Source organism: Helobdella robusta (assembly GCF_000326865.2).
Source record: "Helobdella robusta unplaced genomic scaffold HELROscaffold_5, whole genome shotgun sequence".
Taxonomy (NCBI): Eukaryota; Metazoa; Annelida; class Clitellata; order Rhynchobdellida; family Glossiphoniidae; genus Helobdella; species Helobdella robusta.
The window spans coordinates 2,341,400-2,367,007 of NW_008705254.1; the positions used below are offsets into that span (position 1 = coordinate 2,341,400).

At 31.4% G+C, this 25,608-nt stretch overlaps 3 protein-coding genes across 3 annotated transcripts; all 3 read left to right on the plus strand.

The window, feature by feature from the left end:
• Positions 1-2,784: 2,784 nt before the first annotated feature.
• On the plus strand, positions 2,785-4,914 carry HELRODRAFT_163317 (hypothetical protein; the record flags this gene model as incomplete). Its single annotated transcript, XM_009027218.1, has 4 exons — positions 2,785-3,531; positions 3,597-4,298; positions 4,561-4,722; positions 4,804-4,914. The coding sequence occupies 4 exons, from the start codon at positions 2,785-2,787 to the stop codon at positions 4,912-4,914; spliced, it is 1,722 nt and encodes a 573-aa protein (XP_009025466.1).
• A 1,265-nt stretch (positions 4,915-6,179) lies between these two features.
• HELRODRAFT_163318 (hypothetical protein) lies at positions 6,180-8,400 on the plus strand (the record flags this gene model as incomplete). Its single annotated transcript, XM_009027219.1, has 4 exons — positions 6,180-6,944; positions 7,016-7,636; positions 7,927-8,088; positions 8,221-8,400. The coding sequence occupies 4 exons, from the start codon at positions 6,180-6,182 to the stop codon at positions 8,398-8,400; spliced, it is 1,728 nt and encodes a 575-aa protein (XP_009025467.1).
• A 2,276-nt stretch (positions 8,401-10,676) lies between these two features.
• Positions 10,677-11,735, plus strand: HELRODRAFT_163319 (hypothetical protein; the record flags this gene model as incomplete). Its single annotated transcript, XM_009027220.1, has 3 exons — positions 10,677-10,869; positions 11,067-11,219; positions 11,581-11,735. 3 exons carry the CDS (start codon positions 10,677-10,679, stop codon positions 11,733-11,735), a joined length of 501 nt encoding a protein of 166 aa, XP_009025468.1.
• Between the last annotated feature and the right edge of the window lie 13,873 nt (positions 11,736-25,608).

A 25,608-nucleotide genomic window follows, 5' to 3' on the forward strand; every position in this document is an offset into this window, starting at 1 on the left:
AAGAAACGCGAATCGACCGGAACAAAAACCGCTACGAAAGTGAAGATTCTGACGTTGATCAAATTAAAGAAAACAGCAAATCTAACAGAGAAAAGAAATATAGTCAGGCTAAGCTTAAAAGTCAGATTGTTGAATGCAGAAGAGATGAACCATCTACTAGATGCAAACAAAAAAGCAGAATTGAAAAGACCGAAAAAAGGCGACACGACACATCTAGCAGTTCATTGTCATCTGAGCAATCTGATTCCAACGATGAAAAAAGTAGTAAAGTTGCTCGAATGCATGAAAAGCATCGTCGTTTCGTACACGAGAATAATTCCAAAAAGTTGAAGAGTGACGAGCGAGTTGTGAAAGAACATAGCAGAATGAAAAGGTATTCAAGTGAGGAAGACCATTCTCGTCAATTTAAAAGGAAATAAAAAAAAGAATAACTATTCTATTGTGGTTTGATTTTTTTAAATCTGATAGCGTGTATTTCACGATTAATTTGAAATGTGTTTTCAACAAATTTCTTATTTACCAAATTATATTATTTCAATTATCAAATTATTAAAAATAATTACTTTAACGATCGTGCTTTTCGGATTTGTATCTATTTTTGCTTTATTATATTAATGTGTTGGCTTTTACAAATTTGCCGTGAGGAGCACAAGTATACATCGACCAACCAAAATCGCTGCGAGAAGAATAATTATATACTACGGCTAGGGGTCAATATCGACCGTCAGCATTCGGCTCGGTGAAATTAGCGGTTGATGCATTAGCTCGCTGATAAATTGGTGCCTCCATCTTTTTTTCTTAGTTTAGTTTTAACATTAGTCCCGTGATGGAAGCATGTTGGGTGATTTTATAAAAAAAAGTCGAAAGAATTTTGAGACGAAATAGTTTTTTATTTAAAAAAATTTATATGGCCCATAAAAGAATATTAGGGATGGGGAGACTTATTTCAGTTCGAAATCACCTAAAGTTACTGTCGAGGAAGATTGAGCGGTTAAATGCGATTACGATGTTAGTAGAAAATAATTTTACAAACGTTTTAAACCTTTTCTCAAATCTCATTTATGAGAATCTCTGGAGTTTTTTTTTGAAAGTAGGTATAGTAAGATAGATCAAATTTCCAATTATCTCAAGAAACGACAAAGCACGAACTGTCGAAAAGGTTAAGTCTGAAATACCCATTTTGAAATTAACCACTTTAATAGTTTCACAACTACTGGTCTTCGCAAATCTCTCTATTCGATTATAATTATGGTATTACAATGGCTTAATTTTTTCAGAATGTTCGCGTTGCTTTGTGATGAGATTAGTTTTGACCCCGGTTTATTTTTCAGAGTGATAGTCATCATATACTATGGCTTGGCTGCATGTCAAACATGGGGTTTTATTGCGCATGTCGTAATAGAAGAATGGATATGATAATATCTGGCTACTAGCTTCTCTCAAATTAGAGGAACAGATTTAAAATTTATGGCTAAAAGGGCCAAATTAAGCCTCATTTTCTCATTCGTTTTTATTTTACTCGATTCGACATTCACCAAGTGGATCAAAATCAGCTCATTTATTTATAATAATATAAATCATTTTTCAACATTTTAAGTGTTCAAACTTAAAATCAATTTATACATTATTTCCTCACATCACAGATCACCTTGCTATTTGTTTGTGGCATACTAGAGTTTAAACATTATACAACAATTTGATTTTCTTATTTCATGTCGCAATAGCTGGAATTTTTGTTGTTGCTTTCTTAGTTAACAATTTATTCAGTTATATTGTGTATAATGTTTAATCATTTACTTTTGCTTCTTGTCAGTCAACTGTTTAAATTCATTTGAATTAATCTGTGTTACAAGAACTGCGTGTGCAACACATAATGTATTTAAAGTGTTCGTGTCTTGGACTTTGCAACAAACAGCATTTTCATTTGGTTAGCGCGCAATTTTTTAAAGAAATTAATGTTATTAGTAAGTATCAGCCTAAGTCGAAATTCTAAAAACAGCCAAGTCAAAAGGAATATTTTCACCCAGCCCCAACAGCAATGCTTCCAAACTCCCTTATTTAATATCCATAAGTGTAGACAAACTACATACCGCAGGGAGGCCGGTTTTTGTCATCAACGTCAGAGTCCTGCGAGAGAAAAGTTTTTAAGGTTACTCATTTCCTTCTACAAGTTTTTACTGAAAATTTGAAGTCAGGCTCGTTTCAGTATAATGATTGATTGGCTTGAAATATTTTTAAAAATTTTCAGTGAAAATTAGTCAACATATTGTTGCATGATGATTAAAAATGGTACCAAAAACATTATTAAAATATTTATATTAATCTGGTAGCAGCCGAGCTTTCAACTGGAATGCAAATCGAAAAATTTGACGGTAAATGTTTGCGTTTTGTCACTCAACGAGATTCTAGACAATAAGAATCGAGAGTTATAAAAAAATCTGTTGGGAAGCGACAACTCAACCATATTTACGCTTCTATTATTATTTATTGAATTTTTTTGTTAGTCATTATGTTGTGGTTCAATATATATAATTTGCATTTTACATCGAGATACGCAGCAAATGTAAATGTAAGAGTTTCTGCCCATGAGTAGATACATAGATACATTTTTGTATCACACAGTTCATTGATCAGGTTAATGCATATTATGGATTCCAACGTGCAATCTAAACAAAGCCAGCCACATGCCATTAGCTATTAATCAATTCGGTTAAATATTACATTTGCTTGGCCCATATAAATAAAATAAATAATTTTCGTTGAAACTTTATTCGAGTCGTCAAAATGGAAACCAATTTTTCAGAAGTCGAGGATAATGTTGTTGAACGAGAACAAAAAAAAACTGAAAATTGTGAGCGAGAAGATTTTGATGGCAACGAAAAATTAGTGCACGACAGTTTGAAAGTGTTTTTGATGTGGCTGAAGATTGTTGGAATGTATTTTGATATCACAAATGAAGAAGGAGATGATTCTCGCGCAACAAACGTGGTTGCACTTAACAATGGGACAAGTACTGACGTTTCAATAGTAAATTTGGAAAAGGATGCTGACATGGAAGATAAAGCGATTAAATTAGAAAGATATAAAAACTCAACACAGAATAAAAACAAACAAAATGCAGCTAGACCGAAAAAATTGTTTTTAAAAATGTTTTACCCTACCGTGGTTTTGATATGGAATTGGTTTAATTGCATCAGATTGTTCACTTTATTCAAGCAAGGAGAGAAACTGAACTCAGACTTCATTTTCAAATTAATTATTCTCATATATATTTTCATCACCGCGAGCTATCAAACCGCGTTCTATTATGCTTGTTATAACGGGAAAATTGACAAAATATTTGCCGGACTGTCGCAAGCAAAAGGAGTCAGTTGCAAGTACTTGCGCAAAAGTGCCACCGCTCTGACGGTTGGTTCCATTTGTTTCTCCATTATCGCTTCGGGTCTGCTGATTTTCGGAACCTTTAAAATAACTTGGATGTTCCAAAAGATGGTTGCCCCTTTTTATTCTTGGATTGAAATCGATGATTGGGTAAGAAAATTATTTCATAACATTTTGTTTTTTTTTTGTTTTAATGTATTTTTTTCATTTTGAAGAAACTGGATATTGCCCTCAAAATATTTATCACGGTGTTTTTTGTATTTGAGCCACCAGCTGCTGTATCTGCTATATCCTTCACTATGTTGGTATCACTTACAATGAGGAAATGTTTCAGAGATTTGGAAAGCGATTTAAAACAATCGATTATCACGATTCCTGGTGTTTACAGCAAACTGGAAAAGAAGAAGAAGTTTTCATCACTGACTTTTAAATCAAATTCGGTTGTTCCAAGTGCATATACACGAGAAAATGGAGTAATGAGAGTTAACGAGGCTACAGAAACCAAACCAAATTTTTCATCCGGTAAAGATGAGATGAAAGACAGGAGTCTTATTTTGCGATCAAGAACTTCCAACTGCAAACTGACAAAAAAGTTTTGTGAAGATGTTATTCTGAACGCACACATTCAGGACCACGAAAATAAAATATTCCTAACCAACTCGATTGAATATTTTCGTCAAAGATACCAGTCAACAGCAAGGTTGGTTAAAAAAGCCGACAGCTTCATTTGCATTTGCATTGGAATAGGAATAACGGGATTTCTTCTGGAAGCCATCATGGTTTTTTACACTCTCATCTTGCGCACGTGCCTTTTTGAAAACTATGCAACCATCGTTATTATCATGGCTTTCTGGACTATTGTGAGCATCTCGATCTTGATCTATATCTCTGCAGCAGGAGTTCTTGTCAATAATTCTGTGGGTTTGCTTAAAAACATTTGTTAACAATTTTCAATTAAGTTTGATTTTAAGCTTGTTGTTATATGTAATACCGCTCCTACACATCTATTTTTATTAAATTTGTGCAACAACGCTAATTCTATAGAAGCCGATCTAAATAATGATGATATTGCACTCTGACTACGGAACAGTCATCCTGCCGACAATGACATAAGATTGATTTAATTTTTTTAAATAATAAAAATGGCGTTTGACGTATAACGATGTTTCAAATTTGAAGGCAAACAAGGTGCTTGAGAAGTTGCACGATATAGATTTGTTGAAGTATCCGGCTGAGGTTGGACACAACCTGCTCGTCTTCATCAGCAGATCGAATACACAGGAGGGGATGGGCTTCACCGTTTTCCGCATCTTCATGATCGACAAAAACACAATTATGACCGTTAGTTGTAAAAATATGTGTAAATTTTCGTAATTATTTCAAACACGTCATAAATTAATCAACACTGTTTTCTTAATTTAGTGTTATTTATCGTGGAATGCACAAATGCTTTCTAAGAATCGAAATCTCAAATTTTTATCATTGAATTATAAAAAATACAGAAAAGCCGAAATAAACAAAATGCTAGAATAGAATTAAAATAATAATTGCAGAACAAAAACATTGTATGGTGATATAATTTTGAAATTTAAATTTTTAAATCATCAATCGTAGATAGCGGGCCTGTTCGTAACGTATCTCCTCGTCATATACCAAATGAATCCATCTGAGGGTATGAATTGCAGCAACGATTCCCTTAAAAATATCACGTCCTCTTAATTCAGGATAAACATTTTTAATTTTTTATTTCGTCAAAAATAATTCAAACAAGAGAAATTATTACAAGCAAGCAAACAAACATTTATACCACAAAGTGACGTTTAGGTAGTATATATTTAGGCCTACACATAATGGACGGTATATTAATATTTTGTTTGATATTTTCAAAACAATAATTTTTTTCACTATTTCAATGTTTAAATGTTGCTCTATAATGACAATGCACTTGTATCGCCCAGGTAATTGATATTTCAGTAAATGTTTAGATTCGAATCATACGGTAGGCTCTGTGTTATATGACCAACAAGATTTCAGTTGAAAACTTAAATTTACTTTTAGTTGAACAACGTCTGGAAAAAAGATAGAAGGATCACTATAATAATAGAGGTGTATGTTATACATACAAGTAACAAGTTGATGGGAACAAGTTAACGTAAATTTTCAAAGTGATGGGAGATAAAAATTGGTTTTGAGAAAAAAACGTTAATTCATAAATAATATTAATTCATCAACTAACGCCAAATACGTATATCAAACATTTCTTTGTCTGAAATATGCTAAATTCTCTAAGAAGAGTAGAACAAGCAAGAGAGTCTAACCAAGAAAACTTAATATAAGAGGTTTTATACAGAGAGGTTTAATAAGCGACACATAATTTAGCACAATTTTGAAATCTGTACTTTTTTAAATATTTTTGAAACAATTACTTTAACTAACTTTTGAATAAACAAAATGCGACATCATATTTCTGTCTAAATATCATTTTATGGATTTCCAACGGACACAAAAGCGCTTGCGACACGACACGACAACTTAACTTAATCATATTTTTTTTTTTATTTTAAACATTTTAAAATAAACATTTTTAAACAACATATACTTTTACTTTGAGCATTTTAAAATAAAAATCGATTTTGTCTCTGTAGCGAAAAATCTATTGACTGTTTTAATGGACTTTACTTTTTCTGTAAAAACCTTCATTAGGTATTTATTTAATTATGTTTCAAATGTCTGGTAGCTTTAAAAACAATTTCACGTAGAAAGTAATTATTCAGTGTAGGAAGTGAGTTCGTCGCGAGATGAACATGCAGGACAGTGCAAATAGCAGCGTCAAAGATCGGACGCACGAGTCTAAAGTTGATTTTTCTATGGTCGATGAATCTGACCATAATGAAAAGAGAAAGTTGGCGCGCCATTCTATGAGGATATTCTTGATGGGATTGAAATTTTTTGGAATGTACTTTGATATCAGCCGTGAAGAAGAAGCTTTTAATACAATTTCCGAGATCGGTGATGGAACAGAGCATAAAAATGATGAAAGTAGAGTAAACATTTCAACGATCGAGATTCCATGCAATTGGAGGAAAGCAGACCTTTCATTGAAGTTGGAAAGAAGTTTAAACAAACCTCAAATTAATTCAGCGCAAAATGGAGTCAGACCAAAAAAAAATTTTCGTAAAATATTTTACCCCACAGTAATTTTAATAATGCATTGGGTAAATTGTTTGAGATACTTGACATTGTTCAACAGCAAAGATCGTCTCAATGCAAATCTCTTTCTCAAAATGGATATATTCATATATTCGCTTCTTACCGCATGCTATCAATCTGCATTTTATTATGCTTGCTACACTGGAAGAATGGAAAGCATAATCACAGGACTTTCAAAAATCAGAGGAGATGATTTTAAATTCTTATATAAAGCGTCGACATTTTTAGCGGTTTATTCAATGGTTTCTGTACTGGTGGCGTCATGTTGTTTGATAGCTTGTATGTTTATGTACGTTTGGGCTTTCCAAGTGGCATCCACTCCACTTTATTCTTGGATTCAATATGAAAATTCGGTAAATCATTTTTTTTTCAAACTAATTAACTAATTAATTGTTAAAAACTTATTTGTAACATTTTTTCATAGAACTTGAATATTGCATTCAAAATACTTCTTTCAATTTATTTTACATACGAGCCGGCAGTTGCAGTGTTTGCCGTCGCATTCACAATGTTAGTGTCGCTAACATTGAGGAAGTGTTTTCAAGATTTGGAGAATGATTTGAAAACATCTCTCAAAACCATTCATGGTGGTAGCATTAAAATAAAACATGATAACATTTTCTCCTGTTTCTTCCACAAATTAAACTCGATTGCTCCATCGAAAGCAGCTTGGTTCAACAATTCTCAAGATGGAGATATCAATACTTTGTCAAAAAAATCAACAAAATTGTACTGTAAAAGTATAGAAAAAGTCATCAGCGATCACGATGGAGCATTTGCTAAAAACTCAATTGAATATTTCCGCCAAAGATATCAATCGACAACCAAGCTTGTCCGAAACGTTGATAGCTTCATCTGCGTCTGCAATGGCATCGGAATAATAGGATTTTTGATGGAAGCCATCGTGAGCTTGTATGTTCTTCTGCTACGTACATGCGACTTCCAGAGTTACACGATGTACGTGGTCTTCATGGTCCTGTGGAGTGCCTTCAGCCTATCATATTTGGCCTGCATAGCGATAGCCTGCGTTCTTTTGAGCAATTATGTACGTTCTTTACTTCTTTGATATATCAAGTTTAGTTTTTCACAATGTGAAAATGTACTTATCTATTATAAAACATATTAGCGCAGTTTGTTGATTAATAATAATCTAACCATTATTAAAAAAATGACATTTATTTAAGTAAACCGTTGTAAATACACAACACTTTAACATAAAGTTGTACACGGAAACGAAATAATGATGAAAACTGTATTATATATTAATCTATTATTTATTAATTTAAGCTGTTAAGGTCGATGTAATTTTGCTTCAAAATACAATATTACCGAAAGGCGAACAAGGTGTTGGAAAAGTTGCACAAGATTGATTTGTTCGAGTGTTCGTCGGACATGGTCAGCAGCCTGCTCGTCTTCCTCGTCAGGTCCGCCGCACAGGATGGCATGAGCTTCACCATCCTCCGCATGTTTGCCATCGACAAAAAAACAATTACCACCGTTAGATTCAATTCATTTTTTAACTTCAAAATATTTAATACCAAAACTTATAAACTGAACAGCGGTCAACCGAGATAGCTTCGACGAGATTTTTCCTATAAATTACTAAGCAATACTTGAAAACACTAAAAGCCATCATTGAACTGTATAGAGTTGACATCAAATTCTTCACAGATAGCAAGTGTTTTCATAACTTACTTCCTGGTGGTGTACCAGATGAATCCTGGAAATGACGGCAAGGAGTGTTACGACCCCACGTCCATCAACAACGTTCCTCTCGTCAACTTGACCATACCATCTCCAAAAACTTAAATGCTAATCTGTATATCGACAAACCAGTCAACAAATGAAAACAAATTCGCTTTGCAATTATGTAACGTATGATAATATTGAATTATTTAATGTCATCTGACAACATTCTTGGTATAATACCTAATGACAATAATGCGAGTAAAAATGATTTGAGGTATTGATTTGACTTTGTAAAGAAATAAGTAGTTCAAAAATTAATCCACTTAAAAATGTCGATCTTAATGTTGTTTTATGTTGAAGTTTCTATGGCCTATTTACTTTTCCAAACAGTTTCAAATTTAGAAACACTTATTTTGAAAAAGCGATAAATTAAAACTTGAAAGGGAATAATTTTTTTTAATTGAGTTCATTTCTCTGACATCAGTCGAAACCATTCATAAAATTAAAGTTACGCTTTTGTTGACTACTATGACATAACAAATTTATGAAACATATACCTTATATAATGATTTGATATTTTAATATATTATTAGCAGGTTGATTAGAAAACATTTCTATAAATGAACAATTTGTCCATTTGCAATAATAAATTTTATCATGTTAGTATTAAGCCTGGTCATACCAAACTCGCACAGACAAAGCTATCCAACCAAAAGTACTTGTGAATCGTTTGAAAGTAAACAACTGTATGTACAATGCAAACAAAAATTGTTCAGCTGTTAACTTTTAAACTGAAGGATTGTTTTTTTTGTAGCCTTATAATCCTCATGTATACCTGTTCGACTTATGCTATAGCTATTTGAAATAATAACAAAATTAATTGTGGACATTTTCACTTTCGTCAATTTTTTTCGAATAAGAACCACTCGTCTTGAAGGAAATTTTTAGATTGCTTAAGAAATGTAAAACATCGTAAAAATTAAAATTGATAATTTATTTTATTAGCTTTCGTTATTGTAATTTGTTTGCTTATAAATTCACCAGAGAGCACATTATTTTTCATTCTTTTGTTAACATTTTATGCGATAAAATTGTTTTTAAAACGATTATTTTATGATATAATCACTAGAGCAAGAAACGTTTCATTCCTTTGTTTATTTGTTCATAAACTTTTCGTTCGCTAATACATTCTTTGCTTCTACGCAAATTTATTCTCTTGACTTCTTACGGGCACGGTTGTTAATTTATTTATTATATATATACATTATTATTATTATGGAATTATTCAAATCATAAATTAGTCCCATTTTTTGATGTTCTTGAGAATATTTGAATTAAAGACGTCACAGGCCAGGTCCAACCTCTTATTTTTATTTCAAGTACCCAACTGATCATAGATTAATCACAGGCAGATAAGCACACCCACAAATTTATGCAAACAAATATTCACTTATTCAACAATCACTTGACATTTAATCAACCTACTCTTGCCTCATCTTAATTTTCCCGGTCATCATCAGTTAAAACACTTTTGAATGTCAACTCTGTTGAAGCTGCTACGTTATTGTACACGTACAGACCTCTTGAGACCAGACATACATTTAGCTGTTTATTCATTAGAGACATGTGAACAAGTTTGGGAATGAAAAAATTGTCGATTTCACTTAATGAGGATAGATAAAACTGTAAAAACAATTTCTTCATCAATTTGAAGCATGAAAATTGCCAGACTGTTGAACAAATAATAAATGCACTGCTGCTAACATATAATCCATGTTGATATTTTGATTGAAGACAGATTCGGGTTAAAATTTTTGTTTAATTTGGCTATTATATAAATAATTACCAAAAAAATAATATAAAATTTTATGAAAATTCAACTTAACATATTATTTTTAAAATTTCAATATGCGGTTTCAACTATAAAACGTCAACTTCAAATCTATTGAGAATATGTCAATATTAAAAACTTAATCATTCATTAATCAAAATATTGTACGTTGTATTAATGAATCATACGCAAATATGGCACACATGTGAATGTGTGCTTTCTAACAAACGCATGAGTTAGGAAAGGCTCAAGTTATATAAGGAAGAGTGAACTTGAAGTGTGCTACACAGCACTTTCGTCCTTCATAGCTTTTCATCAATTCATTCGTTTAACTAGCTAATTCAATTCTAGCTTGTTTTTAAATACAATTTCTGATCAATTGTTTAAATTCGGTTTCACATCTTGTGTAGGTAAGTGGCCGGATACATTTTTCAAACTTGTTTTATGTATTTTAATAATATATATTATGTTGAATTTTTGTGTTCAAATTGTTTGTCATGCATGGGTGACAACCTGATGAAAATTTAAAAGTAGCCATGTTATTTGCAGTTTCACTGTATCGAACATGCCAGTGGAGACACACGAAATAAACTTGCAAGGTTTATCTGGAGCAATTTTTTGGACTTCCCTATCCGCGGTTGTGTTCGTTGTTATCGGCTTCTCGTCAGATGGTTGGACACGCATTCAAAAGACTAATGTCTGGTCGGGACTCTGGGCGAGTCATAAATATTCAGGGGCCTCTGTTTTTGCACACGATGGTCAGATGATAAATTAAATTTTTTTATTCATTCATTCGTTAATTGTTTTTTCAAATTTGATGTTGCAGATTTTCCATTATTGCCTGTTAACCACTAATCTAGAAAATCAAACAAAAAGACTTGTAAACATAACATTTGATAATGTTTGTCAATTTATTGATGAATTGTTGACAAAAGAACAAAATTAACCTGAACAGATTGGTTCAAGGCAGTGCAGGCAATGGCATGCTTGTCATTAATCTTCTTATCGTTTGCTTTCATCCTCATTTTGCTCTACAACTTCTTGCACAGCACGTCCTTGAGCAAGTCTCTGACCCTCAAGATGATGGTTGCCTGCTTGATAGCAACAGGTTATATGATGGGCATTTTAAATTTTCATACATATTCGCATTGTTTTAGTTTTGTTGTAGTTATTTTTCGTCATAGTTTTGCTTATTGAATATTCATGAATGCCTTTTTATTTTTTTTATTTCGTTTTATTTTATTTTTTTACTTTTTCATAATTGTTCGTTTTGCGAATTTTGGTTAGCCAAGTTGAGTCTTTAGTAATTGGACTATTAATATTTGATTGATTGATTGCATTACTCATATAAAAAATAAAATTGACCCTGATAGCCCTGAAATCATTTGTTTCAAATGTATTCAATTTATGAATTTGATTTAATGATAACTTTATAAATTTTGAAATTTAAATTAAAACTGTCCAAACAGTTTTGATGATTTTTATAACCGTGGTAATATATGGAGTGAAGGCGAGTGACTTCCAGCTGCATTGGTCCTACGCGTTCTTCATCATCGGAGGTTTTATCACCATTGTCGTTCTCGTCCTCTCATTCATGCAGATGAGGAGAGCCAGCATCTTTTGAATGGATGGTGGTTGGTGTGCTGGTCAAATTTTTTCCAGTTATCATCAAACTACTGACCTTGAATGTACTTTTTTATTGTTTCATCATCTGTACAGGAACATTATTTTATAACTTTACACGATAAAGTTTTATGACATTTTTTTTTGTACATTGTATGCAGCAAAATAACATTTATTAAGCATTTGATTTTTTGTATTAGAAAGGCCTTAATCATGGCAAAATCATATTGTATCATTTTTTGTGCTTATATATGGATCTTTATTCTTTATACCCTGTTGACAGCAACCGGATAATCTTTTTTTTATTCGTGTATTGTACATTTTTCGATTTGATTACAAGCGTTTTTTTATTGCATTTGTGTTACTTGGCGTTTTATAATGTTTTGAGGGGCAAAGAAAATTTATATTTGGCCTAAGCATATCAATTAACAAGTTAGAGCCCTGAAATTTTTTCTCATTTTCATCTCTTTCTAATGATTTTTCATCATTAAAATATCATTTTAAAAACTTGCTTCCCTATTAATTTGGTTGTAAATAACAATAAATGCTATAGCGGCAAAGTTAACAAAATTCTTGAAACGATTATGCTACAAACATATGTTTTATAATATAATATAGAATATTTTATTCTATATATATGGCCACAAGTAGAAGTATAGAACTAGCAAGTAGCTATCAAAATGTTTCAAAAGTGCATTGTTGTTGACATTAGACTATGCAAATAATTTTATATTTACATTGCGTTAATGTCTTTTGTTAATGTTGAGAAAATAAAATTCAATGCCATGTGAGAGGTAGTTAATAATAATATTAAAATGGCAAGCGTTTTTGTTGAACCTAGCTTGGAAAATACCTAGCTTCATAGATTTTTTTTATATTATTATTTATTATTATTATTATTATTTGAAATAAAACATTTTTTACCTATACTCTGTGTTATTCAAGGACGATGATGATGACACTCATCATTTGTTCATCTTTAGAGAGGATCTGCCGAGAGAGGCAGATAAAAATTATTCAGACAGTTTGGAATTTCTGGGTTGTATATCTTAATCATCATCAATTTGATTCTTGTCATAGCCATATTAACTTTAATCAATAATTTCTTTTTGTCTGATTGTTTGGTTTGCGAATTTGATTAGCTACGTTAGCGAACCATACTTTGTTCATTGTACAGTGCTGTTAATAAATGTCTTCTAACTAGAAAATTGATCATAACTTATTACATAGTTAACGCAGTAATTATTATCTCAATTATGATAGCAACAACAACCGTACAACAATTATCCATTACAACTTAGAGCCAGTAGTAGGTACCGCGAAAATAATTTTAATTGAATAAATAATAATAATATAATAATAATAATAACAATTATTTTAATAGTAAGAATAAAAATCTACGAATGGTCCAACATTATCTATTTCACCTGATTATACTAATTATTAAAATTGCAAAACGAAAACATTATTTAATCAAAATATTTATTTCGATTTTGTTTGTTTCTAAGTTTGTCAAGCTTAAATTTAAATTCAAACTGAAATTATTTTAAATCCTTATTCATTTTCGAAATTATTCATGGTAGTTTTTAAATTTGCTACGAATTTGACATTAGACGTGACGGCAAACTGTAAAAACCCCTAAATAAGTCTTATAAACACAAACATTGGTTAAAATATTTACAGATTTCTTCCTGTTAATAAATTTAAAATAATTTTTAACTCAAAATTTACCTGAGATGGTTGAAAAGATGGTCATAGAAAGCCTGGTGCTGTACGTACGATCGATCAACGAAGAAATGGAAAAGAAGGGAAATGAGCATGAGAAATATTCCAGCACCTCCCATCCATCAACCATCCTAATGAAATAAGTCGTTCAATCTTAATCTTATTTCATCAATTTATGCTATTGTCAATCATGACTGAGTAACTTATGTTAAATGTCAAAACAAAAATACCAAAATTAACACAAAGTATTCAGTTTATAAATAACTTTTACTAACTCTCATCTCTATGATGGTATGTGTCAAAAGCGAAACATTCGGACCATAGACCTGAGTTTTCAAATAATGTGTAATCACTAAGCTTGCTCAATTTGTCTTTGAAGTAACTAGCGATAACAATTGTCGTTGCAAGCCATGAAGAAGAGGCGCATGTTTGTGAGGGCATTTCAATGAAACTTCGAGAATGTTCAAATTGGTTTAATAAAATTTTAATTTAAATCATTTTTACGATGTAACATAAAAAGGAATATTAAAGTTAAAAAAATACATCCGAAAACTTATTCTTAAATTAATGATCAATCTAAATATATTTAAACATAAATTATAAAATTTATATTTGCCGTAACTTACCGATTATTTGACTTGATACTACAAACGCATTCCAACTTTTCATTTAATTAGTTTTTAAAAATATATGAAGTTGGTCGGAGTTATATTACATCTATCGCAGGGGTGGGCAAACTTTTTGCTGTGAGGGTCGCATTAAGAACTATTTGACTTTTGAAGGGCCGCATTAAGAACTATTTGACTTTTGAATGGCCACATCGAGAACTATTTGACCTTTGAAGGGCCGCATTGAGAACTATTTGACTTTTGAAGGGCCGCATGTGTATTTAAATAGCAAATTTTTTCGACCAGTTAACTGAGAGGAAGAATTTTGTAACATGTTTTTTGTGGGTGACGACCCTTTTTTTGGTCGTCATGTTCGTACATTCGTTTATTCGTTCTGTTTTTCATTCATTCGTTCTTTCATTCATTCATCCATCTATTCATTCATTTATTTATTCATTTATCTATTCATTCATTTATTCATTCATTCACATACAACCATGTATCTCTTTTATGTTTAAAAAAAATTAATTTATTTTATTTGGGATAATAATATTAATATTCTTTAAATTTAATTTATCCAATTTTTGACATTTAGTCGGTGGTTGATCGGAGGATGACAAAATTCGTCAAATATTAATTATTTTACTACCAGGAAATAATGAGGTGACGATTGGTCAAATTATTTTCATTCGAAAATAACATAATTTTATTACGAATTTGCATTCAATTTTTTTTAAAGACAATTAAATTGTTGAAAAGATTATTGTCAGTTGAATAATCTATAAATTTATTTAAAAAATTTTCTATTCATACACTTTTTTTTCTTTTATAAACTATTTTAAACACTTATTTATATTTGTATAAATAAAAATAATAATTAGTTTTTAGTTGTCAACTGACTAATTTTTTCCTTATTTCGCTCTATTCTCGTTCTATTCGTTTTTTCTACTTAATATTATCTTTTATAAATTAATTAATATATAATGTTCTGACTCGTTTTTGTATTGAATTGTATATTTATTTGTTTAATGTATTTATCTGCTATTTCATTAATAATTAGTAAATTTGTTTATTTGCAATTCATATTATTTATTCAATGGAATTTTAATTCCGATGATTAATATTCGACATAGTGCGAAATTATCATCATTTCGTTTTCAAAAGATTCATCTGAAACATATATATATATATATATATATATATATATATATATATATATATGCATATAATATAACAATATATTCTATATATGTCATTTGAAATATAAACCAACGTCATATTTTAATAGAATCAAATAACCACAGCACATTCATATCATTTATGCTAACGAATTTCTTAAAAAATTAAAATTGTTTACAAAGTTTAAAAGTTGAAGGTCAAACACTAAATCTACGAAATCAAGTTTGGGTTAATTTTCAATCAGTTAGGCCTGTCACATAAAGGCTTCTACCCATCTCACTTCGGGCATGTTACATTTGATACCTTTAGCAGTGTTCGTCAAATGTTTATGATTATTATTATAGTTATAAAAATGTTGAGTTGGTTGTAAACAAAACCTATTTCAGGTATGTCATATACACTTAAAAGCTAAATTTCGTTTTAAAATTGTCTTTCATAACTTTTTATTGAATGTTTTTTCCATATTTCTTCAATTTGTATTGTTTTATTTAAATTTTACGGTAAATTTGTATTCTAAAGCTTCACACTATTCAGAATAGTTCCAGGAACATTTTTCATTCTATATCCTCTAATTCAATCAAACTTATAACCAATCAATTAAAAAATGTGAGTGATTAAATTGTCAGTAATTATGATTCAAAAGTTTTGATTGACGTTCGTTGCATGGTATACTTCTATCACTTGATGCGTTCAGTCGTCAGATCAAGCAGAACACGAATGTAATTGATGCATCCCCTTTGACGCCACCATTCGCCTGCACGTCCCAACTTTAGTTATATAAAGACGACCAAATGAAAAGTTAATACTAAGAAGTTGACTAATCGTCACATCCCGACAAACATTAATTTTATCATTTAGATTGGAGTAGATTGGCCGTTATTTTATAAGTAAGATGTGAGATAAATTTTGTTGTGATTTTTAATATCTCCTAATAATCACGAAAATGATGTAACATAAAAATTAATAAAAAAAATTTTGAACTATCACAGAGATTCCTTAAAAATGTCTTCATCACAAGTATGCCTCTCGGCTTTGTGGCTGGGGACGACACTCATTGTCGCCAGTTACTTCACGGACAAATGAACTAAAACTGAAAGCCAAGCTTACTATGCCTCTACTGGTCTTTAGTCCGAATGTTCCGAGTTCGACACATCTATTTATAGAAACGAGAGTTAGTAAAAAATATTGCTACACTAAATCATGTTCTCAAATAATTTTTTGTTCCGCTAAAATAATTCGATCAAAATTTTTAACAGTTTTTGATGATAATTTATTAAACCAAGATTGAACGATGTAATTCTTTTTTTCAATGAAATATTTTAATTCATTAGAATGGTTGACAGCAGTGCAAGGCATGGGTGGCGCTGGTATATTTCTCTTGTTCATTTCTCTACTCCTCCAATTGTTCGCTGATCGATCGGACGGCATCAGGCTCTCTTTGAAAATTTTTGCAACAATTGCAGGTTTGTTTCAATGATAGGTAACATTAAAATGTGCTGATAGGAATTTATTGCAAGCTAATTTTATTTTAAATAACATGATTTTCCAGTATTGCTTTTTTGCAGACATAATGATAGTTATAAAAATATTCAGTAAAACTTTGAGATATTATAAAGAAGTAATAAAAAAAATGTTATTGAGAAGCAATTAAAAAGTTATCAAATAATTTGTTTGTATTTTGTAATAATACCGTTTATCACCACAGCACGTACGAAAAACGTTCTATTTATAACAAGAAAAGATTTTAAACGTTGATTTATAAAGTCAATGAGCGTCTTCAAAATAAGATTCTTAATATTTAGCAAAGATAGTCTTGTATTTCAACACCTTATATTTTCCCACAGTCATCCTGTTTGTAGCCGCAGCTGCCGTGTATGGGAAAAATTCCAATCGCTATTATTCATTCTGGTTCTTTGTGGCTGGAACTGCACTAGCGGCGGCTGTCGTGATGTACTACTGGGCCCTGGAAGTTAGACCTGGCCAGAGACCAGCTGCCAATATTTAACTTGGGACTACAGCTTTTATTATTCATTTTACAAGTTTTTTTATACCATTTTGTTTCTTATGATGTTCAAATTTCAAAATTGTGTTTAATTTGAAAAGCTGCTGCTAATCATTAATTAGATTATTATTCGGTATTGGATGAAATTTCAAAAATAATTTTTCATTTGAAGAAGTAGTTTGGCGGGTGGTGATGTACAAAAATTAATAAAGAAATTAAAAGAGAAAAACTTTTATTCAATTATCTTCTCTAAAAAATCACAAATAAATTTTATTTACCATAATTTTCTTTCTATGTATATACAAATAAAACATACATACAATTTGAAAAAATATTAATTCGTTTTTTAAATTCTCAAATTTTTACGGTAGACGTCAGTATGTTTTAAAATGTCTTTTCATATCTTTTTCTCTTACACTGGCTATCTATAAAATATGGAAGAAATTTTAAAATTTGCACATTAATATACAAGTCTCAATTTAAATTATATCCTAAGTACCCACTTATAAATACGCCCCGGTTTACGATCTTCTTCTCGCTTTCACTTCTTCTTAACTCCTGTTAAACGCTCTTACGCTAAATTTAATGTAGCGAAATTTAATTCCGTGACAAACTAACAAGCATCAACAACCGCAGATTTACTGCCAATAAAGCCAAGATAGTAGCAAAACAGGTCTGCCTTCTGTAAATTATCCCTACTCTTCATCTTTGCCAGCGTTAAGTTATTTTTCCTCCTAAAATTTATTTTTTAAAGCATCATATTTTCTAACCTCCCAAACAGTTTAGCTAATATTTCAAACTTCAATTTGCGTCGTATCTGTTGATTTTTGTTTGTTTTTTGTGCACTGTTGTCTTGCTGCGTTACAATGATATCAAACAAACTGTTGCCAGCAACTCGTTGTATTATGATTTCCCTAGATCTACGTCCAGATATGGGCCTCCACAATGGGCCTAAATAATAAATGGGCATCGACAAGAATTCAACTATATTAAAATGTGTGACCATTTGAAACATTCAAATTAAATTGCGTGCCTCCGTTCAATCACGTGATTCACGAATTTTATTGTGGTTCAACCGGGATGTGCCTTATTCTATTATTGTACTAAATAAGTAAAGAGACCTTTCCAAAAATAATCCTTAAAAAATTACTTGAAAATCAAAGGTGGAAGTTTTTCGAAGGCAGCCAGCCAGCGAGAGGCCGGTCCATTGAAGCAAATATTTTTGGAATGCAAACCGTTGGTGACGTTGGCGATATAATTACAACAATTATGATAATCGCGATGCGATAATTTATAGCTGCTAATTTTATAACAGCTGAACTTTTCAAATGTGAAAGATGTATGTGTGTTGTTGTAGTTGTTGATGTCGTCGTCGTCGTTGTTGTTGTTTTGTCGTTGTTGGTTGTTTGAATTGTACACGGGTGTAAATTAATGCTCTGTTATAAATAAACTAACTGAAATGATGACAATTAAAATAAAACATTATTCTTATAATATTTGTGATGATGAAGATGAGGATGACGATGAGATGGAGACGAGGAGAACGATGAAGGTAGAAAAAGTACACAAGTTCAGTTAGATGTCTCCATTGATAAATGTATAACGAGCTATAATAAAACAAAATCACCCACATGCGACATTTGCAACTCTTATGTTATCTTATCACCATTTGCAACTCTTATGTTATCTTATCACCATAACCATAAACGTAGATATATAAACTTCCCACTTAAAATTTTGCCAATAATTGCCAAGCATGTTTTTCAACAATAAGTATCCGAACATAAAAATTCAGTGCATAAAAAATTTAATTATTTTGAAATGGAAATGCAATTATTCCTTCAATTGATAATAACGAACTTGAACGTAGAATTCAATTCTGCTAATTGATTGCACTTTCAGGCAAATACATCCCTTTGCACTATTTAAAGAATGAAGCACATTATGATCAATTATAATTTAACGAAGTTAGCGATAGGAGAAGATGTCGCCGATTGAATAACAAACACTCAAGTTCATCTTGCACTAGGAAGATGAACAACCAAGCCATAACCACCATTATTACCAACAATAACCAATAGCCAAACCATAACCACCATTATTACCAACATAGTAATGACAGCTTACAAATCTATTTTCCGTAATTTTTGGCTTTGCGCGTTTGAAAAAAATACTGAATAAAATTGATTATTTTCTGAATATTTATTTTTTGAAAAAAAAAAAATAATAGAAGAATGTGGAAAAAAGTAGCTTCTGTATCTGCATTTTATTTATTCACATGCTCCTCAAAGCCAGACACACACTTAGCACGTAATATATCCATCCATCCATCCACGGTGTAGAGTTGTAGCAATTTGTGTGCAAGTAGCTCGAAGCACAAGCTAAAACTACTTTTGCATACATAAACATACGTTCAAACATACATACAACATACATTCAACATACATACATATATACATACATACATACATACATACACATACATACACACACACACACACACACACACATACATACATACATACATACATACATACATACATACATACATACATACATACATACATACATACATACATACATACAACAAAAATGATACATACATATGCACGTGTGCATACATACACAGTACATACAATGCATTAAAACTTACGTAAGCTATCTACTCTACCGAGCTGTAGTGTAAAAATAGATCAGTCAGTGTTTTGTAGTTGTATGCTGAATTGTGATGATGTGCTTTGTATGTGCGTTGTTGTGCGTTATTATGCAAGTTTAAGTTGTGTTGTTTTACGTGACGTTTTGTGTTGCCTGATGTTTGGTTGTGTGTTTCTGTAATGTTTCGCGTGTTGTTTTGTGACGATGCGTGGATGCGCGTGAGTCGCTAGGCAGCTGGCGGGTGATGTTTTGTTACGCATGTTACATTATGAATAAGATAGAAACCAAACTATAAAGATGATGTATGACGATGCTGGATGGGATAAAAATGTTGCTGAAGATGATTGAGATGATGATGGTGATGATGAGGTGGTGGAGATGATGATCATCCCCCCGATGATCAGGGTGATAATGATGAAGAAGACGATGATGGAGATGAAGAAGAAGATAATGATGAAGAAGATGGTGATGGTGGTGGAGATGATGAAGTGATGATTTTGATCACACACAATGATGATGATATTAAGCATATTAATGATCATGATGATGTTGGCATCTGCGATGAAATTTATGATGACGAAGATGATAATGACGATGGTGATGGCTATAGAACATGAAATTTTTGCTCACATTGTTTCGCTGTTTTGTTTAATAAACATTGTTGCATTCGTAATGTAGCCTATAAAATGGATGATGACGAAACTAATGCTACTGATGATAATGATACAAACACAAAACATGATGAGAACGACGATGATAATGATGATGGTGATGATGACGATGATGATAATGATACAAACACAAAACATGATGATGAGGACGATGATAATAATGATAATGATGATGACGATGATGATGATGATGATGATGGCGACCATGACGATGATGTTTCAACAAAATTAGCTTAGCTTAGCCTTGATTTTTGCAAATATGAGGAATTTTATAACATGACATGCAAATAAGGGGTTAGGAGGCCTGCTTGCCAGCCCACCATGCAACCATGCACGTGTGTGTGTGTGTGTGTGTGTGCGTGTGTGTGTGTGTGTGTGCGTGTGTGTGTGTGTGTGTGTGTGTGTGTGTGTGTGTGTGTGTGTGTGTGTGTGTGTGTGTGTGTGTGTGTGTGTGTGTGTGACTCGTGATGTGTGCGAATGAAACTCCCTTCGTTGAAAGGGAGTCGTAGGATTTTTAACTGCATTTAAAAATAAATAGGCAGGCAACCCGATATCATGTACCAATATATTATGGTAGAAATGATGTTGTTGTTGTTGTGTTGTTTATGTGAATAATAATAATAAAAAAAAAATAATAATAATAAAAAGAAGAAGATGATGATGATGAAGATGATGATAGTAATGATGTATGATGATGATTCTGATGATGATGTGATGATAATGACGACGATGATGATGATGATGAGAAGTGGTTATGATAATAGTAAACAAACAGACAAGCATATATTATCTACATATACACATGCATTTAATGACTCAAATGTTGTTTCACTCTGGGGCTATAAAACAAACGGCGAAATATAGGTTATTTATGTACGTATGATAGGATTTGTTTTTCTATGTTCTGCTACAATTTCTTGGTAACGCTATAATATCATATTATCGTAACATCGTCATGATTCGGTAACGCAATCATGATATCGTATCATATCATGGTAATATCATGGTGACATCACAATATGAGTACGTCATGGGAACATGATATCATTATAACATTACACCGTAGTATCATTACATAGCTATATCATCGCATTTTCTTTGCATCAATGTAACTTAATCACAAAACCGTTATATCCTCATGTCATGATATCATATCATTTCAACATCATACCACCGTATCGTCGTACATCACCACAATATCATCACAATATCATATCACCATATCATCACCTCTCTCATCAACTTAATAACAAAATCGTTATGTCATGATATCATATCATCCCATAATGATACCACGGTATTATCGTCGTCATCACTATATCATCACAACATCACTAGCACGTACATGCTTCGTAATTCGTTCGTAAACAGACTCCCTGAAAATTAATCACCTTGTATTTATCATTTTCATTTCAAAGTCGTCGTCATCAATCTTCCTTGCTACCGTCATCATCATCATTTTCATCATCAACATCATCATCATCAGGAGCACTAAAGTTTATGAATGACTGATAACAAAGAGACAGAAGATGACAAAGGTGATAAACTAAATCACCAGCTTCGCTAAATATCTGGTTCAACCAGTCAGTGTACAAACGAACTCACAAAACCAGCTTGATAGTAAAAGCTGTTCGAAATCAATAGGCGAATCATAATGAACAGACTCGCGCTGTTTCGTCCATAACAAATTCGATGCGTGCACATGTGTTCTAAATATGTATCAGATATAAACAAATGATACAGTTGGACGACGACGACGATGATGAAGATAGTGATGTAAATGTGAGGATAGAGATGATGAGTCATGGGAGCGAACATTGTGATGTGGCTGCTAACGAGGCTTAAGTAAGTAGTGAACGAAGACTTCCATTCATTTATCTTCACAGTAACAACAAAAATATTATACAAACATATTGGGCTAGAGTTCTAAGAAGTATTAAAATATGATCAATCTCACATTATACTGTCAAGCAGTTTGTTATGATCTATATGACACACAAACATAAAATGTCCATTTTAAACAAATGTCCGTGATTCCCAATTAATATGCAAATTTATTTCAACTGATTAAAATTTTCAAATATTTTAATACTTTCAAACTCAACATTAATTTAAAAAAATTATTTAATAATTAATAAAATATAATAAATGACTTTGTATCACCATATGAAATTGTAAGCTGTATAAACATGCGTAGTATGTTTTGTGTGCGTGCATGTGTGTGTATGTGTGTGTTTGTGTGTGTGTTGGTGCGTGTGGAATAAGCATGAATCATTTTTTTATCAACTCACTCTTAATTTATATAATCATACACACATAAAAATATATATTGTATATGGCTTTCTACATCTAAAGTATTTTAAACCGATTCATCTAAAACTAAAATTATAAAATATTTCTAATATTTTAGATTTATTTGCCGAAAATTTATCTTCTTTATCTAATTTTCCCATTAAAATGTTGTCATTCGTCCTTAAACTATACCATTTGTTTCTATAGCGTTATTACAATGATATATCTCTTTACTACAATGATATGTATCTTTATTACAATCATACATGTTCATCTTAATAGTTAGAGTTTATTTTTATTTATATATTTATGATATTTTATTATGAAGTTTAATTTGAATAATTTTTAATTGGGACCTTTGAAGAGAACGGGCACATGTTGAGCAGATGCGAAATTAGTTAATTAACTGTTAATAAATGTACATAATAAATTTATAAATAATAATAACAATAAATAATAAGAAATAGCCTATTATAACAACTGCACGATTAGCGTTGTTTTCTAATTGTTAAACATTTATAATTGAAACTTATTCAGACCCGAAAATAATTTTTTCAACAGGATTTTACGCTCTTTTACTTACGTTTGCTCATTCATTCGTTCGTTCGTTCGTTCGTTCATTTGTTCCTTTGTTCATTTGTTCATTTATTCATTCGTTCGTTCGTTCATTCGTTCGTTCATTCGTTCGTTCGTTCATTCGTTCATTAATTAATTTCATTCATTCATTCATTCACTCACTCATTCATTCATTCATTCGATCTTCGACCGCTCATTCATTCATTTAATCATTTTATCCTTCGACCGCTCATTCATTCATTCATTCATTTTATTATTTTATCTCTTTATTTTTTCATTCAAACAATCGTGCAGTTAGTTTACTCAATAGCAGCACACATTATGGTTCGTTTGTTAAGATTGCTAAGTAAACATTAGGATGATGTACAACGCGGAAAGCCTTTTAATATTTAATTCTCTTAGGCCTTTAGATATTTGGTGTTATTAAAAATTTGAAGGACATGCACTAAACAGATAATTAATTATCTTCTGTGTTGACGTCACTCACAGATCTCGTGGAGCATACGTACACACACACACACACACACACACACACACGTACGTACAAGCAACACACACGCGTCACATTTACGTCACAGGGTTACGTAGGTTATAAATAGAATGTTTTGAATGTTTTTCTTAATGACAAATATTGATATAACTCAATGTAGAGTTTGGAATAGGAAAGAATTTAAATACATATTATCGTTATAATTTTTTAATTAATATATTAAATAGAAAATACTATTAATGAATTTCAACGGAAATTTGCAATTAAGGAAGAATGATATGTTGTAAATATTTTTGAAAATAACTTTATTAATCATTCCCTCTCATACGATGAAGTATTTGCTTTTCACTCAAGCTTATTGAGTTTTTTTGTTCAAGATTTATTACTTCCATTCAATTAATTTTTTTAGAAAAATTTTATTAAATGATTTTTAACCACCGATATAATCCAACCTCAGCAGATTAGCTACAACACAAACTCTATGGTCTTCTTCACACGTTAACAAAATCTTAATTTGTTTTAAAGTGGCCCGGCATGTTAAGCAGTCTATATAATTTGATATTTTACTTCATTTTACTTTTTTATTTGGATGTATTAAAGTGCAGTTTTAAAGTACAGTTTTTAGAATCATATACCGATCTTACTGTTCAACTATAATGTGCATGCCTGCGTATATAACGAATGCACTTGTTTTCTGTCATTAAATTTCTTGACTCTGACTCAATCTGTTTGTTATTTTACCGTCTTTTTTTTATCAAATATCAGTCAGTACTGTAACAAAAATCCGACAATACAACATAAATTACTTGTAAAAAATAAATTGTTTACCTTAACTATGAGAACCCTCTTGAAAACTTTAAAACGTGCGAAAACCATGATCAAATTACGGAAATTTGTATAAAGAAGCGAACTTCAATGATTTTTATAATACTCTTCCACTAATCAGTTATTTTTATTGGTGCCAAAAACAGATTTGACGGTGGCCAATAGAAATTTTGCCGTTGCTGGTCCACAAATTTGGAACTCACAGCCACACAGCCTCCGTCACCCTAGTTTAACTATTCAGAAGTTTCGCAAAGATTTGAAGACGTATCTTTTTTCCCGATGATTTCACCAGACGAAAGCATCGCCTTTTCCAATTTCTAACGTCGAACATACTGTGATTTTCATCAATTATATATATATATATATAATTATGTATATATATATATATATATATATATATATATATAAAGAGTGAGAAAAATGTGTATGTTTTTGTGTGTGTACATTACACACATGCACGTATATAAACCGTGAATATATCTATAAGATGCAAATATAGAGGCACATATGTCTGAGCGTAATGCTAGTCGTTCAGTTTATATTGCATCCAGTAAGATGCGAGCGCGGTTTGTTTCGCAGCAGCGTTAGCTTGGTATAAAAAAGCAAGCGGACTGCATGGGAGAGTGAAGGTTGCCTTTGTTTTCTACGTTCGTTGGTCGGTCTTCATACGAAATTTGGATTGAAAATTTGTGTTTAGTTAGTTCATCATTAAACTTCAATTTCCTCGTTTAAGGCTTGTTTGGTTTTGGATATGTTGTTCTTTCATTTAATTGCCGTAAAATCTAGGTGTAATTTTACAATTTTTAAATGAACATTTTGTAGAATTTAGTAGTGTACAGAATTAACATATA